At 34.7% G+C, this 21306-nt stretch overlaps 1 protein-coding gene across 2 annotated transcripts in view; it reads right to left on the minus strand.

Moving 5' to 3' along the window:
* Nucleotides 1-21306, minus strand: part of LOC118738097 (homeotic protein antennapedia) — a gene marked incomplete in the record, with an annotated part of 245220 nt that overhangs the window by 37924 nt on the left and 185990 nt on the right. Inside the window, 4 exon segments of one of the 2 annotated variants that reach the window (XM_036469017.1) lie at nucleotides 5357-5573; nucleotides 6925-6963; nucleotides 9032-9922; nucleotides 9990-10304. In XM_036469017.1, coding sequence (XP_036324910.1) covers nucleotides 5357-5573; nucleotides 6925-6963; nucleotides 9032-9622 — 847 coding nt within the window. 2 annotated transcript variants of the gene reach the window in all.

Raw genomic sequence — 21306 nt, forward strand, 5'->3', positions numbered from 1 at the left:
TTTTTTTTTTTTTTTTTTTAAAGTGACTAGTCGCTTTTTATACGCTTTCAGGTATAAAGGTGAACAATTAGTCTCTTCATAGGACATGCTCGAACAAAAGCGAACAGTTCATTCCATATAAAGAGATCAAAAGTGGTATTAGTCGCATGTTCCTTTGCGATTGCTCCCGGAGTCATCCCGGATTAGTCGCATTTTTTTGCAGGGGCTATATATATATAAAATTATATCTAAACAATCAAAGGTATGAAAGATATACCTTTTATAGCACCAATCTAAGTGATTTTCACTGCTGTGTGATCGGTATGTAAACCGGTAACACAACTTAATGGGTTTAGCTTCCAACATAAAGGAGATATATCGAAAAACTTGTATCTGAACAATCTGTGGTATGGAGGCAATAAATAGGTTATAGCCACCGGATCTTTGTTCATTTTACTGTAAACTTTCTATTGATAATGAGTGACAATAGTGCGAAATTAATGTTTCTAGCTGCATAAATGGATAATTTATAACGAAAATTCTCATATCTGAACAATCAGTTGTATGGGAGATATATGTTATAGTCACCCGATCTTTGTAATTTTCACTGTAAGTGTTCTGTTAGTAATGAGTGAGAACGGTGCGAAATTTCATGTTCCTAGCTGCATAAATGGAGGAGCTATGATAAAAGGCCTCATATCTGAACAATCAGTTGTATGGGGGCTACAGGTTATAGAGATCCGATCTTTTTTATTTTCACTGTGAGTATTCTGTTAATAATGAGTGAAAACCGTGCGAAATTTCATTTTCCTAGCTACGTAAATGGGTGAGTTATAACGAAAAATCGTATATCTGAACAATTAGTTGTATGGAAGCTATAGGTTATAGTGACCCGATCTTTGTAATTTTCACTGTAAGTATTCTGTTGATAATGGGTGCAAGTACTACAATATTTCATGTTCCTAGCTGCATAAATGAAGGAGTTATAACGAAAAGTCTCATATCTGAACAATCAGATGTATGGGAGCTATATGTTATAGTGGTCCGATTCTTCCGGTTCCAACAAATGATTAATACAATATAAAAATACACCCACTTACCAAATTTCATCAGGATATCTCGAAAACTGAGAGACTAGATTGCATACAAACAGACGGACAGACAGACAGACAGACAGACGGACATCGCTAAATCGACTCAGTTCGACGTTCTGATCATATAAGTATACATTGTAATGGGTCTATCTCTTTTTATTCTGGTACTTACAAACATCGGACCAAAGTTATAATACCATTTCATGCTCATGAAAGGTATACTAAATTAATATGTCTCTAACAACGATGGTCGTCCCTCGGCAGGTAGTGACAAACCCCCGATTGTAAACCTGCCATGAAAAAGGTTCTCATAAGATCCATTTGCCGTTCGGAGACTCCATATAACTATAGGTTCATTTATTTGTGTAACAAAATCAAGACGAACTTTTGATAGAAGTTAGGTACTACCTACAAAAAAAAAATAATAGTTAATTTTCTGAGAAAGTTACTTTTCCTTTTTGCTTAGTGAAGCCGCGTAGCATTAGCATTAGCTTCGAATTTTATCATTTTTCTGATTTACTTATAGTCTCTTTAGGGGTATTTTTAAAATGCAGTTGGTTTTTTAAGTATAAATGTAATTTTTAATTAATCATTTTTGGATTTTCATGATTGTAAAAAGATGTATTTTGTATCACATATCTAGATATTTAAAAAAAAAAAAAATACATAATTATTAACCAAAATATGTACAGTCGAAAATGAAAAAGAAAGTAAAGTACATTTTCAACTACTTGTCAAGAGTTCACATGATAAAGTATCCTAACGAGATTTCCAATCCGACAGGTAAAAAACTTTTCCGTCAAATCTTTAATTTTACTGTAACCTTCACTTTTATGTCTAAACATGCAATTTGTATTGAAAGTGTCGAAATCTCTTTGGCCTTACTATCCATTTTTGTTTCACCACAAAAGGAGTAGTACTATAATGCCAGAAAATGACTATTCCTTTTCTTTAATTTTTGCACAATTCGTTCCACTCCAATTTTGCCAAATTAAAGCAAAGCCTAACTGCTTCAACTATTGTCAATTTGCATGATTGCTGAGCCCTCCTGTTGTGCTTCTTTGCAGTATTCTTTTGCGCAGTGTGAGAGTTCAACCCTAGGAAAATTTCGCCAATTTTGCAATTAAAGGAAACGTACTGTTTTCACTTTTACTAAGTTTCTATTGTACGTTTGGAGATTGAGATAGGTAGATATTTTTGTTGTTGTACTCTTGAGATGTAAGACAAGTTGATCTTTCAAAATCAAACTACACATATGTATGTGTGTAGAATATATGTATGTATATGTATGTATGTAAATGAACATACATACATACATATACTTACTAACTGACAACATAATTAGAGGAGAAGCTCGGCAAAATTAATAAATATGTTTACAGAAAAAGGTTTTCCTAAAAGCAGGCGAATGTACCAAAGGAATCAATGCATGTTTTATACCAGGGCTGGGAAAGGCCGAGGCTCAAAAGAGCCACAAAATGCTAAATGCTACAAACAGCCACAAAAAAAAACAACAAAAGCAAAAATTTTATTTTTATTTTATACGTATACGTATGCTATGGAGATCCGTCGTAATGCGGATTTTTCCCAATAAACATTTTTGTTAATTCTCAATCTGAGATGCATTTTAGAATCAGTCATTTTCTCAAATCTTAAACGTTACTTGTCAAATGCATCTAAAATAACCATTAACTTCTCAAACCAATACTTCTCAAACTAAAACGTACATTTATAATAAGGAAATTTCCTTTATTTTCAAATGGAGATATATTGATTTCTAAACATTTTCTCAAACGTGAGAGGAGCGGAACGAAATGAAATCCAGTTACTCATTGAAACATTTGTATAGCGTTGCCAATGATGCATGCAAAAGAATCACACAGGTTTAACAGAAAAATATTTTTTTGGTGGGTTTATTGCATTTTCAATAGAGCATAAGCACTTTTTCATTTTAAGCAGGCAAATTGTTGGTCACTATCGAGGCAGCAGAGTAGTTTCCACTTTCTCTATCTATCTAAGTTCTCTGGCGGCTGTTAGGAAATGCGAAAAAATATCGAATTGGGTAAAAATTATGAATCATGTTGAGCACCCTGCACCCTATCATAAATTCGAAATAGTAAAGACATGCACCTTTTTGTTGCGAATTATGACTTTTCCCCTACTGATCAATTGAGGTAATTTTAATCATCTGGCAACTCCATAACAAACAGCCGGTTCGCAAACTAGCATACATATGTATGTACATCAGACAACTTATAAGTTGTTATAAATTCTCTATCATTACATATAATTCAATTACCGCGCAGTTACAACCAGGGTTGTGCCTCTAAAATATTAACATTTACAACAATTCTTTACTTGTAAATAATGTAAATATTTACAGGGTGATATTTTTGGTGTAAATAATGTACATTTGGTGTTTCAGACAGAGTTGTGCATTTAAAATATTTACATTATTTACAATAATTCTTTACTTGTAAATTATTGTGAACAATGTAATTTACAATTTACAATTTTTTACAATAATTCACAATGTAAGTGTAAAAAATGTGAAAATTTGTGTAAGTGCACAACCCTGGTTACAATCTATGTACCACATTTTTAGAAAAGCAATCGCCCTTTCTTTAATCCTTTGAGTACAAAAAACCAGCCGCTGAAGCTAAAAATCTGACCGTTTGTTTACACGCTAATTTTTGAAATACAATAAAAAAACGTTATAAAATTCTTAGTTTTACCGTTATTCATCGTCCATTATATTGGACGTTGGTACACTAGGATTGTAAACTGGGAAGTGATATCAATAATTTTCCTTTTTTTCTTTTCCGAAATATATTATAAAACTGAGAATAACGTTTAAAAAATTTTTCGGATCTCAATTTCACCGAAAATTAGTTAATTTTTTTTCCTATATATTACACTGTTCACTATGGACTTTTGTGACACCTTTCACTTTAGTGAAAAAACGCAGTCAACTGCATCCCAAAAATACAATCATGCAGGTTCTGCAATTCACTCCCGAGTAAATTTCAATCCCTGCCAATTTGAGTTTTGAGAGAATTTTACTGAATATCACTGACAAGTGAATTGCAGATCTTCAATATGCCAGGATAGGCATCATCGATCATTTACTAAAAGACTTCGACAACTACAAGAAAACGGTTTTCATCGATCATTTACTAAAAGACTTCGACAACTACAAGAAAACGGTTTTATCAGCTTTTAAAAACTTCGTATTAAACCATCTATTTTCTGAATTTTTCCAGTAAATTGAAAAAAAAAATCACTTTTTACCACATAAGTAAAAAAAACTGGAACAACACAGATCAGTAGCTCGTTTATGTAACTATTCTCTACCGATTATTTCCATACTGGTAGAGAATGTACGTCATTCTCTACTACTCATTGGTAGAGAATTGTTACAGAAACGAGCTAATGATTCAAGGTGTTTTTAACAAGGTTGTGTTGGCCGTATATAAGTAAAAAATTACACTAACAAATTATACGCAGATATCCATACTGTCATTGGTATGAGTTACAACAAACACAACATTCTCACGTAATGCCCTCCACGGCGAAAAACTCAGCTGTCGCCCCAACACCACCGTGTTAAATGCACCTTGTACTGATCTTTCACATATAATGCTATTAAACTACAAGGCGAATTCTAATGAGATGGTGTTACTAGAACATATGATTTGATTTACCTTGATACACAAATGTCATAATTTTACAACGCTAAAGTGAGTAAATTTGAAATTGAAAGTGTTTGTATTTTTTCTTCATATTCTTCCTTGAGAGAAGAGTAAAAGAACATACACATGTTCTTTGGAAGAATAGCTGAAATTGGACTCTTTGTACCAAAATCAAAAACAAAATGCATTAATTTTTTGTTTTTGTGCTATCGACACCACCTAATATGAATTCGCCTTGGCAGACTACTAATTCACCTATGTAATTGCTGCATGCACACCAAAATTGAAAACACTACTCAAAGCGAATTCATACAAGGTGGTTCCGGTAGAGCAAAAACAAAATTTACAACAACAAATTATACGCACAATGACAGCGAGAAACACAACAAATGTACAACAAACAATCATTTAGACATTTAGAAGAACTGCTGCCAAAATCTCCCTGTTATGGTAACACCACCTTGTATGAATTCGCCTTGACACTACTCAATTCTACTCAACTACTTTACCCACAATATTTACTTGAATGAGTAAGAAAAATTCCACTTAATACCTTCATGGAATTTTTGAGGCACTTTCCTTGACACTTACCAAATTGACTGCGCATCCAGGGATACAAGGGCGAAGGCATCCCTGATGACTGCGAATTTGGATTTTGCGATGGTGGTGTATGCTGTCCGGGATGACCTTGATGCATCTGTGGTGGTCCTTGCGCTGGGTGCATCATTGTTTGTGGTGGACCGCCAACAGGCGGAACGCCTGTTTGTTGTTGGCCGTACAGACTCATTTGATGATGATTCTGGTGAACCTTTAGAATAAAGTTTTAAAGCATTACTTATGACCATAGTTTGTGTAAATACCTGTGGTTAAAATCAATAATCGCTTATGTATACCACCTTATTCTCCTAAAAAGCCTACATACATACATATTTATGTAGGTGAAACTCCCTAACTTCATAACGCACTTTCGCAAAAAGTTGTTCATGTAAAACATAATAGCTTAAGGGCCGGTTGTTCAATGCTGATTAGCACAAATCGTAGATGGAAGGTCCGGTTAAATACAACGACTGCTTTATCGATCACATGTTATATGCATGATGTCGAAAACGTCGATAATGATGTTTAACCGGGAAGTAGTGAAAACCAGACATTGAACAACGGCCCTAAATCGTCATTTCCTCCACCCTATTATATTCATGGTGTCGAAGATGACGATAACGATGTTTAACCTGCAATTAGTGGTGACCAGATATTGAGAACCCGACCCTTAGGGCTGTATTCTCGACTACCTGCTGAAAATTGACGCTCGGTTTGGTTTATCGACTTTTTATCGATTGCCTATTATAAGGATGGAGCGACAAATATGTCAAAGCACCGGTGATCTTTAATAGGTAGTCTAGAAAACACCCCTTAGAATGATGTTTTGATAACCATTATTTTCTTAAAAATGGCGGTAGTTGATATTGGAGCTTAATTTGCTTGAATAAAGTCGAAGTGAAAACAGGCGATTATAGTAGATTGAGAATATGCAAATGCGATCAGTGGCATATTCAGTTATCTTTACAAAAACACAAGTAAAACAAACGTCTGACTGGACATACATACGTTATTTCTTCTATTATTTATTTAATGTTTTGCAATAAGCACTGACTTTGATTTTTTAAACGACTTCAGAAAAGGAGAAGGTTATCAATTCGTCAAAATTATTTTTTTATGTATGTTGCCGCATGTGGACCACGTGAACCGATTTCGATAAGGGGCTCTCATACTAATTTGGATCTAAATCCGATTATTGGATCATGAAGAAATTAACGGTACTTCTAATTTTTTATGTATTTAATGATTTCTAGATTTTAAAAAATATTTCACTGCATCCCCAATGCACTCTTTTTTTAAAGAATGTGTTTCAAATATATTATAGAGGTTTCCTCATAACTATGATTTTCTACTTAAGCGACTATTGCTCATGATCACAGACACATATATGAACAAGTAAAACATGACTCATTTCTATACTAGTCACGAACACAACAATTGGAAAACAACTTAAGTTTAATGGTAACCCATTGAATTAAACAAACCAAAAACCTTTATACGAATATTATGTATACAATACTTTGCTACAACATTGACTGAGAATCACTGATAGCCCTTCTTACCTCATTTACATCTGGAACTCCAACATCATTGTAACCCAACTGCGATAGTGAAAAACATAGAAAATTGATTTGCTTTAAGTTGAATAGAAAAACATTGTTTTGCAGGCATGCAATGGTATTCCAAAATAATATTATTAATCGGAAGCTACAATTCATTTCAGCGTCTTAACTTTTTGCTACACAGAAATTGACAAATATCTCTCATACCAACGAAATTCAAATAATTACCTTGTTTATATCTACTCACGAACCGCATTAACAAAAAAAAACGATTTGACTCAACATATGTATAGGTAGGTACCTCTGTCTTTGTAGCGCACTTGATGAAGCCGTATTCAAAAGTACACAAAATCTGCTATTTTTATACGGCATTTCTTTAATAATTCATTTGCGCGGTTGATGCGTTTATACTTGTTTTTTTTTTTAACTAATTTGAGAAATAAAAAACCGGTTTGAAAACAAATTAAAGTTAATACACTTTTCAATTTCAACGAGTTTTGAAATTTAGTTTATGAATCCGTTTTGAATAACAGCGAACTAAGTCAAAGCGCTTTATGTGTCGTATAAACAAGGTATATGATTGTTTTGTGTGTTTTAAAATTTTTATGTTTCTGTCAAACAGTGTAATCTTTGGCAAATAAATGATAATACCTTCACGTTATTAATCCATCACATTTAAAGAATTGACTACAGTGGGAAAAAAAACTTGCCTTTATGAGTTCAGCGCCAAACGCAACTAAACTGATTAGTCGACATCGATTTCAGTTTTTCATTGGAAATGTACCATTGGTAGAAGGGGGAGGTTGAGCAAACGCTGTGAAATTTTCTATGTATTATGTATTTTTACATTTTCCTCTCTAACCCCAACATTTTTTTTCCACCTGCCTCGAAACACTGTGCGACGCGTCGTGCCATGAAGACGTGAAAATAAACATATATATTACATACGCGCCTAGCAGAATAAGTCATATTATACTTACAATATCTACTTATAATAACACAGCCAGACAAAGTTTCAGAACCAAAAACCTGTTGATACTTCTCCGAAGGTTTTCGGTGCCCTAAATTCGACTCTCTACTCAAAATTTCTCTGTTGGCTCCGATTTAAAAGATATATAAACCTAAAAGTGCAAAAATAGCTGCTTTCCCTATATTTGAAGTTATGTAGCAAAAATTGTTTCTTCCCAAGCGCTTTGACGGCACCTTAAAGTATACCCCTTACTTTGGCGTTGAGTTTGTTAAAATATCTTTCATTCTCGTTGAGGAATCATATTTTCACCTTTTCAATTTTGTACATTTATATACTTTTTAGCCATAACAAATACGTATACATAACTGAAAAGTTAAGAATACGATTTTTCGACCAGAATAAAAGATATTTTAAGAAACTCAACGGCATTTTGAAGTATAAGGGTTATTCTGGTTTTGGGATTCAGCCAATTCTGTCGGCCTGTGTAGTCCAATTGAGTAAAATATATTTGTGATTTCAGGTTTTTTATTTCAAAACTGCAATAAAGAAGGACGTACATATTCGTACGCATGCATTTGACAATTTAGAGCACGGTTACCCACGAACGTCCTACGTAGCGTAGCGTAGAAGGATATCAAGTTTGCTGTTGATAAAAAGAGAGAGAAGCAACTTCAACGTCACCGTCATGCGGTGGTGAGTGTTTGTTAACACGCAGATCCCATGAGATAGATCGTGACAGCTGACACGTTCTCCGTTTTTACGTCCGTGGGTAACTGCGCTTTTATACATAGGAGTAAAAATATGAAATGTGTATATATACGAGAACAAGTTTCTTACGTTTCCATGGGTTGGTATGTAAGTGCTTCCATAAGAATTTGTACGTCATTCTCTATATTCAATTTATTACATGTACATAAGTATGTATGTACATATGACAAACACACGCATACGCATGCGCATGCTAAATATGTCTGCCCTAACTATTCGTTTCTACATAAAAATAATAATTGACCGTACGAAAGTAAAGTTATAAATGAAGCATTAGATAAAGAGCCGTTCGTTATATGGGCTAAACATTGTACCTCTTTCCGCAACTACATGCAACTTATGTACATACATACGTCTGCGCCTACTCACCTGTGCCTGTGGGTGTCCCATGTGATGTGGCAGTGTCATCTGCGCGTTCATATGATGCGCACCTATTTGATCCACCAGGGGCGGTGAGCCGCCCTCGTGCACCATGCCCAGTCCGCCCACTGCTGCTTGCAACTTACAGCTGGCATACACGACGGGCTGTTGTTGTTGGGCTGGGTGTGTCACCTGTTGCGTCACTTGCGATTGCTGTTGATGCTGAGGCGCCGCCTGTGGCTGTTGCGTCACCTGCTGCTGCGCCACTTGTTGCTGTGGTTGCTGTTGCTGAAGCAGCGGGCTGCCATTCACTTGGGGCTGTTGAGGCATGCCCACCTGACTGGAGGGACTTTCGGGCCGAGAGTATCCTTGGTGTTCCATACTCTGACCATTGTAGTAGGGCATGCGATCGTAGGGCGGGAAACGCGGGTAGGGCATATTGCCCTGGTTATTTGGATGCTGACTGTAGTGATGCATTTGTTGTGCATCGAGATCGGTAACACCATTACCCGGATAGTGGCCATGGTGCATTTCGGGCCCCATATAGGAGTTGGAAAAGTATGACGCCATACTTTCGCAATTATTTGTACTCATCGTCATATTGAAGGAATCTATCGTGTCTGTGGTAAACGTGGTGGCGGTGTTTGTGGTAACTTAGGGGTTGCGGGTTGCCGAATGCGAGAGTTGTTTGCAGGCTTACTTGCAATTGAAGAGTTACTTTTCGTAATCGCCTTGATGGGGTGGTTTTTGGAAAGGATGTGCGAGTTTAGCCGCACTTTTATGGGGTTCCTGTTGGCTATACAGATGCTTGGAGCTACTTAGTTTCAGCTATACAATTTCTTACTCTTTTACGATTTTCTAAGCACAACAATGAACTAATACACCGTCGTAGATCCTAACCTGTTTGTAAAATAAGGTGATTATTAAAAATGTTTATTGAAAAGCAGTTAAATTTCAAAAGACTCACTTAAATCTGAACACTTATGTAAGTACAATATACAATTTTCCCTTAGCTTTAGGTATTTGAGGTATAAAAATGATTTGCGATTATACTTTACGACTTGATCTTTATTTGTATTGAGTTTTCTTTATCGCCACCAATTGTTGTTCTTATAAAGTTGCGGTTTCTTTTTTGAAACGAGTAAACAAAAGCTCCAAAAATAAGTTGCAAATTTTATGATTGGGAATAAAAACTCCTTTGATGCTTCCACTTTAAGTTTGGCCTTATCTGCTACTGCTACTCATACTAATAAAAAATTTTGATTCGATTTGAAGTGAAACTCTGAAAAGAAAGTGAAAAAATAACATAATTGGTTAGATGGTTGAATAGTGAAATATTTACATATATACAATGTTTAAATGTATGTACGGTATTTGTAAGTATTTGTATGCGAATATCCCTGAGCTTCACACACTTCGAGATCAGTATTAATATTATGTTGCAGACATATTTCAAAATACGAAAAGAATCATTTTGTCCAAAACACAATGCCGTACCACATATGCTGATCTACTTGACCAGTGGCTGTTTCTATGCTCCAGCTACACGGAGAAAGATTGTTCTTAAAATTATACATGTATGTATATAATTATAAGAACAATCTTTCTATGTATATGTATACATACCTTCCTGTATACATACCTGGTATGTATACATACATATATTTTGCTATAATTTAAAATTATCAAAATAATAACTTCATTAAAAATTATATGTCCATTAATATAGTATGTATGTATGTACGTAAATATGTCCCGTAACATTCCCTGTTCCTCCAAAACACATTTCTTATTTCAGGCGGGAAATGCCTCGGCGTATTAAGTGTTAAATTCTTATTTGAGAGCTTGCATGATATTGTACATTTCGAAACTAGTTGATTTACTTGATATTATGCCTGTTCAACTAGTTTTCCAGGAGCAATAAATGGTAAGCCGTTTTTCAGGCGATTTCAAATTTATATGTAAACTGTTTCTGAAACTTACCAGAAACATAGGCGGAACAAGCTTAGGGTTAAAAGTAATTGGGGCCCACCATGCTATACTAATGTAAATTTCGCTCTTCATAAAGATTTAAATTTTACAAAAGTTTACCTGCGGGGGCAGGCAGGGTTTAACCCTTTTCAGTTAGCACTGTCAATTCGGCCCTTGATAAAATCGATTAATATCAATATAGGGTTTCAAAATTAGTAGTATGGCTGAGTTCTGTGAAATTTACTAGATTATCTTGATAAAAGTCAAAACATTAGGGCAATTCCTCTAAACGCGTAAATGCCTCGTAACAATGTAAACCTCATAAACTTACTTAATTTTGTATGAAAAACCGGTTTATTTACGAGGTATACGCAGTTACGAGGCATTTACGCGTTTAGATGAATACCCTGTTGTTTTTATAACCATCTACATAGCTGTCCTTTATATAATTTAGTGGAATAGAATGGAATTGGGGATGACTTTGTACTTAAGGTTCAGAGCGGGTATTTAAAGGATAGAGAAATACAAGTGAAGTGGGAATTCATCGCTCCTCTGCAAACTCTTTTGTGAAACCTAGCAGTTTGTCAAGAGAAAAATAATGTAGCTCCTCCATTCTCAATACAACCGACTGACCCAAAAATGTACCAAGTCTGGCAAAGGCCAGACAGTGACAGAGAAAATGTTCTGTACTCATCTTCCACACCAGTTGTACACAGTTGATTGTCGATGATGCGGCATCGTTTAATAGAAAATATATACACTGGGTCGCTATCAGAAATCGCATAATATGAGGGGCTAGTCTATAATGAGATACGAAAGAGCAATGCGATGCAATACGCAGTGGCGATTGCCTATCGCATCGGATTTCTCTTTCCTATTGCATTACAGAGTAATCCCCAAGATATAATAAAGTCAAATCTCTGCACCAAGCTTTTCAGGAAAATCAGCGCTTTTCATGCAATCTATTCACCTACAATTTTTATATCGGCGTGGCCATAACAGCGGAAAATCTACAGTTCTCAAAAGTTCATTCTCAAAAATCGAGCTGGGAAAGAAAGATACCACCCACGCAACCTTCTGGACAATAGCAATAGCCACGTTCAAACAGTTTATTAGGCATCACACCATTTTAGTAACCAACGAACGCTGGAACAACATTACTCCCTGTGAAACTTTCAGGATTACATAGTCTTTCCATAACAGGAAAATCACCTCGTTGCTCTCAATTTTAAACAGAAAATAAATGTTTTTCCCTATGAAGACTCTTACGAACCACTTCCTAATATGGAATCCGAACGGGCCTGTTTTAGCTTACATATGTGGATCTACTCTACTTAACAATCATGTAACACCGAAACGAAAAGGTTGCCAAACTGAAAAAAGGAACCAAAATTTGATATAAAAATACAAGATACAAATGACCAATTTTGTCAACAAATTACCAAAACGGCAACGCTGATCAGTATTGCACCTCGTTAAATCATAAGCCAATGCTTTGCCTTGAAAACCACAGTTTCCTGACATCCGCACAACTTCTAGCTCATTCCACTTTTCAACGGAGTTCAGCCTGAGCCTACATTTCTGGACTTCTTTTGAACTGGTGCGAGCAAGAACTTTAGAGCACCTTGCCTCTCACTGTAGACCGAATTATTTGATTATTTGCCTAGAATCCCGGGATTTTCGGGATTTTTTATTTACTCTGGTGGCAATAATAGAAACGCTTTATGTTGACCAGTTTTGGCTATATTTCTTTTGTTTATACATTTTTTTATAAATGTTAGCTCAATATATATATAATACCTTGCGGCAGGCAATTTTGCACAAAAAAAAAAATCAACATATTCGCCAAACCAAGGGCCAAATATAATAAAATTGCGTTCTTCATTTTTCTCTCTAATGTCAGGATTTTTTAAAAGAACTTTCAAATTTGAAAGATATGAGTAATTCAAAAAATGTTTTACAAATTTCAGTGCAATATACTTATAAAACAAGTATGGGTATCAAATGCAAGAGAAGATTCCGTAGAGTTAAAACATATTAAATTTTTGGTGCGTAAGGGACGGGTAGGTATTGAAAATACCCTTTTATAATTTTATCCTTGAATATCCTTGAAATTTTTCAATTCTTATTTTTGAAAAAAAATATATTTTAAGGACTAACTTTCTTAGCTTAAAAAATAAAACATATTAAAGGGACATTTTCAGTTCCTATTCGTCCTTGTGAACCCAAAAAAATTATTTCATTTGGTACTCATACTTTTGCTTTATATTGCACTGAATTTTTATAACCGAGCGCACTTGTGCACAAGGGTATTATAACTTTGATCACATAACGGTTGTTTGTAGCAGGCAAAACGAATCGCGATAGATATAGACAAATGTATACATAAATGATCAGAATTATAAGAGAAATCGATTAAGCGGTGACTGTCTGTCCGTCCGTCCGTCTGTGTACACGATAATTCGAGTAAAAATTGAGATATTTTAACGAAACTTGGTACGTGCACTTCTTTCGGGTGTAGGACGGATGGTATTGAAAATGGGCAAAATAGGGATGGGTAAATTCGATATTCAAAGCTTCGATATCCAAATTTTAATCGAATTTTAGCTCCAAAATGGCGAATTTTTGAAATCGAACCTTGTGTTGCTAAAATTCGGATAAAATCGAACTTTTCCAAAATCGAATTTCTTCTTTTTTGCAAAAAATCAACTCTTCAACTTTCTGCTTTCTGACTAAATTTGCATTCACTGTGTGTGGCACTCCATTTGTCTAAGGATTCAAGTAAAAAAATACATGTTTTTCGATCTGATGCATAAAAACAAAAAATCTGTGCAAAGAAGGAACTGTTATTCCATACTCAATTTTAAAATTATTTTTATAAAAATTAGTTTCTTAGTTGATTTTTTATTTTAAATTTTTAGAGGCTTTCACGTTGGTAGCATGAAGCCTTTGCCTGAGAAGACCCCTAGTAAAATTTTCCGGAGAATAATTTTTTAGAATACATCAATCCAGTAACGATCTGCCAAATGTGCTTTTTGCGAGATTTCTTGAAGTAAGTGTCAAAAATTACTGTTTTAGGCGGGAGCTAATGGGTTAAAATGTTCGATGAAAATATTTCCCAAGAAACTTTAATATATATGTCTCAACCTTTAATTTCGCTCTGACATTTATTTTAACTATTTTTTAGACTTTTTTGAAAACTACTTAGGCCGAGATATGAAAACTGTAGTAGGCCATAAAATAAAAATGCGAGGTAACTTTTGCAAATCCATCGAGCGTTTTACTAGTTAATGGGTATACATTCAGAAAATGTTAACAAAGTCGGGGCTGGTTTCGGCTGTGGCACAGTGTAATTTGAGTTTAACTTTTTAAACAGGTGGCCACTCTCTTCAAGCACATCAAAAATATTTAAATTGTTGCATAGTATTTTAAGTACATCACTTCTTTAACTAAATTCGAGTTTTCAAACAGGTGGACACTCTCCCAAATGTAATTAAAAAATAAAGTTTATTCAAAACTATTTCGATTGATACCCATATTGGAGTAACCTATTTAACTTATTAAATAATTTGATTTAGATTTTCCTACATATGGCACAAAACGAAAACCATGTTACACATCTAATATTAACAATAATAATAATCCCAACGGTTTTTACCCAGGAATTACAGGGCAAGCCCTTTTATTTGACACCTACCCCCTTTTTGAAAATCCAACGAACGATACAGATTTTATGACTTGGTGTTAAATATTTAACGCAAACATCTGCGGAAGCGATTATTTGAATTTGATTTTCTACCCTATGGTAACCCATTTCAAATACGAAATCTTCGATAAATCAGTTATTATTAAAGCTAATTTATTCAAAATTGATGCTTGCAACAATTCTTTATTAAGAAATGCGTTTATGATAAAATTTTGGAAAATGGGCGTGGCACCGCCCACTTATGATCACATATATGTATCTCCGTAACCGTTGTACCAATTTGTGCCAAACTCGGTATGGTTATTGTGCTGGCCACACAGAAGCAAAACGTTAAAAATTATTGAAATCGGACTAAAATTACGGCCGCTTTTCATATAACGGTAAATTCCAGAAATGTTGAAACTTCAATATTTCGAAATTTAAGGACATTAATTTACTCAAAACTGCTACACCCCGGCTTACCATGTAGCTTTCGGAAAGGTGAAAACCATATATTTAATACTTGCGGCGGGTATTGAATGTTTCGGCTCCGAACTTAGACTTTATTACTTGTTTTAAATAAATTTTGGAATTAACCATAACTTTGAAATTATAGCGAGCCCTGATGCAGAAATGCATCTACCCTGCAAACCATTTTTTCAGAGTATTCTGAATTATAGAGAAATTTTACAGAATTCGTAAAGGTCTCATCCGATTTTTTTCCCCAATTTTCTAAAATGAAGTAAATTGTGCAACCTTCGATTCTTTTACGAAATTTCGGAAGAAAATCGGTAAAGAAATCAAAATAATGCTGCTATGTGAAGAATTTTTTGCAGAAGTTTTTCAGATTTTTATTTATTTTTCGTACAGAAATTTCTTTACGAGCTCGTGTCAACCACTTCATATAATTTTCTTTGAAGATTCATAAAAAAATCGTTACAAAAATGAGATACTCCTAAAGATTTCTTTAAGATTTCGGGAACTTTGGTTTGCAGGGTAGATGCTCTAGGAATATTTCTGCATCAATAAGAAAATTTTGAAAAAAAATATCGCTTACGTTATTTTGGCGGTTAGGGCTTGATAAAGTATTAAAAAAAATCATGATGTCAAAGAAATGCCCATTTATATGCAGTAAATTGTGTGTAATATGAGGTAGACTTTTATAACAAAATGTAAGTTTTGGATAAACAAAAGGAATATAGACAAAACTGGTCAAATTAAGGCGCTTCTTTATTTCTGCCACTAGTGTTATGAACTTCTTTCAACCAGAAAATAAATTTGTTGACTTAATGTTTTTTTTTTGTGCATCGAGCTTTTTTCGACATGCCTTAAATTACTTTATTAGATATGTACAAACTAAAGTATTATTAAATGCATATAAACTTAATTTCAGTCTTTCGTTTTGTTACTTATGAAATAATTTTCACTTTAAATAAAAATGTACATTCCAAACCCATTTACTTATTATTTATTAGTAGGAGAGCTTCTCAAACCATATTGATGCAATTTTTTCATGTTAAGTCGTTGAAAAATAATAAATATCTAAATCCCGGGACTGATCCCGGCATCCCGGGATTGAACCAAAGACATCCCGAAAATCCCGGGGTCGTAAAAATCGAATAAATTAACATCCCTAGTGTCAACACCACCTCTTGCCAATTATCCAGTTACCTACTTTAAAGGAATCTTCTAAATAACATGAAGTGAATCTACATTATGATCATTTCGTCCCCGTCATACCTCCTGACCACAGTGCACATAGACTCAAAGTTAGGGATGTCAATCGCCCTCTCAATATCAGCAGAGACTCTTACTCACCTGCTTCCAGCCCCACTTCGATATTTGCCCACGATAATGCAGAGCTGATTCACAGGACTTTCCACAGGACTCTCCAGCATGAAGGATATCAGGCTGATTGGCCTGAGCATAGTCATCTTTCCTCGGTTTGGGATTGAAGATAACGCTGACTTTCCACCGAAGAGTTGAAACGTGGCCAAATGCCAGACAAACCCTACACTTTACCACGGTGATGCTATGTACCAAATTAGTCTGGTGGCTCTTCTCGTTGTGCTATCCATTTCTATAACTCTGCCTGCGTCAGGAATTAACCTGCTACACAGAAAATGAGTTTCCAAGAGAGTGTTCTATGGATCAAGCAGCGATGTGGTATAAAATACATGAGATTTTCTGAAAGAATCCAGCCTTAGGCTTTATTACCTTACACAGCCTGGCAAACTCTTTTATGTGTGCTTAAATTAAATTCAACAGCTTAATGTTGATGTACGGGGACAGGTAATAACATCAACGGAAATAAGGTCAATTGACTTTATTTTCCACCCTGGTGCATTGACATTATTTCCCTTTCCCGCGTACCCCGCGCGACCGGCGCGTACACCCCGTCAGCTACGCTAATCAAACTAACTAATCGTTACCTTGCAGGTCGCATCTTCAATGGAGTTAGGAAGATATGGTATTCTCGTTTCGAGGAGGAACTATATCAATCACTATTTATCTTTCAGTGGTGAGAAAAGTAGGTTTGTTACCCACATTTTGAGAAGATTAGTTATTCTATACAAATATATGCCATAACATGGAAGTTGTTTTCTGTAATTGTGCAAGAATCAGAAAACTCTCGTCGCTGGCCATTGATGATATGAAAAAACACATATATTTTTAAAAAATATTAATTACTGCAACAAATAGTTTCTCGCGTGCGCTGTTTTATTGTTAAATTAGCAATTCTTTTCCATTAACTTTTTAAAATTTGATATTGTCCGTCTATGACGCACAGTGTTCTTTTTGAATAATCTATGCGAATTAAGCGTAACACTTTCGATAAATACATCAGATTGATATGACCAGTTTTGATTTTACAATTTAAGGGGCTGTAATTTTTTCGAAAGCCTTAAGTAAAATATCAGAAACCCTGATGTTGGGTTAGGCCCATTTGGTCAAATTATTGGCTCGCTTCCTTTGTAACCTTGGAACGGTGATATAAAGTCTGTTCGATGAGTGCACGAAAAGTGTGAAGAATCCTCTTCGAACGCTTTTTTCCTACACTGGGGTATTCCAATGAACAGACCTATACACTGACTTCTAATTGTTCAGTTCACGTGAGCTTTTTACAAAACAACATTATGTTCTGGACAAAAAAGTATTTTTTTGGTAGTTATGCTAATAAATGTGCCGCAAATTTAACAATTCAAGTCAGATTTAGACTACGAGCTATTACAAATTCCCTTTTAAACTGAGGAAGATATTCGTATTCGTTCTGTAGTAGATATAATATCAGATTAAATTATTACTTTTGATGAAAACTTTATGGATTTTATGGTGTCTAACAGCAAGGTTAAGGGTGCTAGAGCGTTATCATTGTGGTTGTTCACGCTTGCCTTATTTTCGGGTTATATGGTTAAAAGTAATTTTTCTGTAGTGTATTTCGTTGTTGTACAACAATAAAATACACTACAGAAAAATTATTTTTAAGCAGATAACCTGATAACCAGGTAAGCGTGAACAACCACATTGTGTTTGTCTTCGAATGGAAGCTAAGAGAATTTTCACTTGCTCCGGATTCCGGTTAACCGCGAGCCGAATAGACGGAACAAGGTGTATGTGTAGTTATTCGTACTTTCACACAAGCAGCTGCCCGGTTACCAATGTTGCCAGTAACTGGGTTAATAAAATCCCGTCTAAATACAACCTAAATTCCGTTTTATACTGAAGATATAACAAAAATCCCGCGATGTATGTATCTATTATACATTAAATGCTTTCGGATGAAAAATACATGTATTCATGTACATTAGGGTGCTTATTTTTGCGACTATTGTTTTTTTTTCACTCCTACCTCGAAATTTTGTGGAGAACACCTAAAAAAAATCACCCTGAAAATTTGAAACCTTAATTTTAACATTAAGTAGTTAAGGTGGCAGTAAGGATTACGCCGCAGTGGACACTTTTGTAGAGCATTCAATTCTGAAGAAAACCCATCATTGACCAAGATTATACCATAAAATGCTTCTGAGCTGTAGAGTGTTGAAAAAAAATCAAAGTTTACGTGTATTTTATATCGGAAATCTTTGCACGCCTTGGACGAGTACTTAATTTTAATATTAGATAAGGGTTCAAATTTTCAGGGAGTTTTTTTTAATGTGTTTTCCACAAAATTTCGAGGTAGGAGTGAAAAAAACAATAGTCGCCAAAAACAGCACCCCAAAGGTACATAGATATGCAATACACACAGGATTTATATACATTAGGGCGGGTAAATTTTTTTTTGACTATGCGCGTATAGCATAAGAGGATTCTACTTGTAATTTGACGCAACTTTGCCGAAGAAACCATCGGTCTAAAATCAATTAAGAGTTTGCCGTATTGCGAAAATAGGCTTAGAGAAAATGTCATATATGTAATACTTCTATATTGGCAGTAAGCTAACTTTTCAATGTGTAAGCATTCCGAAATCAAAGCGAGACAGCCTAGTACCGTTTTTGTCAATGTATTGTGTACTTGAGTGCCGTTTTTGTATATGTGTTGTGTACATGTTTATTTATAAACGTATGTGTTCCTTTTCTTTCGTACGTGTTTATTGATATTTTATCTGTACTGTAGTGTTTTCGGACGGTACTAGCTCTTACTGCCAATATAGGAGCATTACATATATGGAAAATGTGGAAATTTTTACTGTTGTGCCCTCTGTTTTTGTACAAAATAAATGCAATTCTTTCCGATACTTCAGCGCATAGTCGAAAAAATCTCCCATACAAATTTACCCGCTATTATATGCCTACATATTTTACACAAACAGCCTTTTCATTCGTTTTCACGTTTAAATTGATCAGATGGCTGACATTTCATTGGCTAATCTTAGTTTAAACCAGCCAGCTCGGGTGTTTAAACTATGTTTAAACCACAGCCGTGCACTGAAAAACTCGCCCTTGGTCGCACAATTAGGTTTTTTGTTAAGTAAATTAGATTCGAATACACATATTTACAGCCAGTTTCACCAAACTATTTAAGTGCAAATTAACTTTAATTTAATTTTGTATTTAATTCTCATTTAAATAATTTTCAGTTTCAATAAACTATTTATTTAAGTGAGTAAAAAGTGGTTGTAAAACAGACTAGGACTAGCTTTCGCTTTCATTTGTACTGAGAGCTTTTGAAAGCTTTGACACGCTGTGTTGTAAAAGCGGGGCTGGTATACAAGTAAGCAGCATATACACAATGATCAGGTGATTAAACGTGTAACACCTCTGAGTGTGGTTGTTCTGATTTAACTTTTATTTAAGTGCAGAGCATAGGTCACTTAAATCAAAATTAAAATTGATTGGTGAAACCGAAAATTCGAAAATTTTCACTTAAATAATTTGGTGAAACTGGCTGTTAATGCTTTTCCGCATAATCTATTTCTCTTTTTCGTTTTGATGTCAGTAACCATTGAACTATTTACTGCCTCTTTGTTTACGACTACCTCCCAAACGTTTGCCAATCGCAAATTTTACTATTTGCATTATCAAAGAATAAAATCACTCAAAATACTTTTCAGAATCTATAAACTCAAAACATTTGAAAAAAACAAGCAATGATTGGAAATTTTTGCAATGTTTTCAAAAAACACAACTTCTCGAGTTCCCCACACGTTTTTCTAACTTATATTACTTTATTTTTCCCAATTACTTTCTGTATAACTCATACACTTGCTATTACAATTCATTTAAAGTGAATGACATTCCGCTGATAGGGTTCATATGAACGGCGTTAATTTACCACAGAGAGCAGTTTTTTCTTATTTATCAATCACTAAATTTTCTTGCTTGCTATGGTATGCAAAAAAATCCCGTTTTTCGACAAAAAATCCCATTCGCCCTTTTTAGTCATAAAATCCCGAAAAAAGGCAACACTGCCGGTTACACACATTTTGTGCCGGAAATGTGGCTGACGTTTAATCGACGACCAAGACGTGTGAAACGGCATTTATAACATCTAATAAAATAAATTCTACATAACAATGCAAGCTCAGACTATAGAATTAATTTTTTAAAAGAAAAGTTTTTTAATGTTCAATGTAGCCAGGATTTGATTAAACTTTTCGTCCGAAATATTTTATTTTATTTTAGTAACAAATTTCACAGTAACAGAAATTGAATGTTACCATCAATACCCTTCCACTCTACCTCTTTTGGGAATAATAGAAATTCCACAGATGATTGAATTTTTGCTTGTTGAAGCGAAGTTTCAATGGATGAAATTCTTAATTACAAAAACAAGCAAAAAGATGCGAAACCCACTGTAGGTAAGAGCTTTTCTATTTTCGTACAATAACGGTGCATACTCGTGCGTACATACCGATTAAATCGTACACATTTTTTCCGATGTACCTACATAAACCCTGCAGGGAAACCGCAGACTAGTGAATATAATTTCTAGTTCCGTATTAGATCTTTATAGCCAAAAACGAACGAGAGCGATAGTAACTAGTTCCCCACCAGTCTAAAATCAGCGAAATGTGATACTTGTAAAAAACTATTTTATTTCACTTTTTCTATTAGAAGTCTATACTTAAGGTGACGAATTTAGAACTGGTTCGGAACTATAGAAAAAGGAATGCAGAACGAACTAGATC

The sequence above is a fragment of the Rhagoletis pomonella genome, unplaced genomic scaffold (assembly GCF_013731165.1).
Source record: "Rhagoletis pomonella isolate Grant_MI unplaced genomic scaffold, Rhpom_1.0 Rhpom_scaffold_00004, whole genome shotgun sequence".
Taxonomy (NCBI): domain Eukaryota; kingdom Metazoa; phylum Arthropoda; class Insecta; order Diptera; family Tephritidae; genus Rhagoletis; species Rhagoletis pomonella.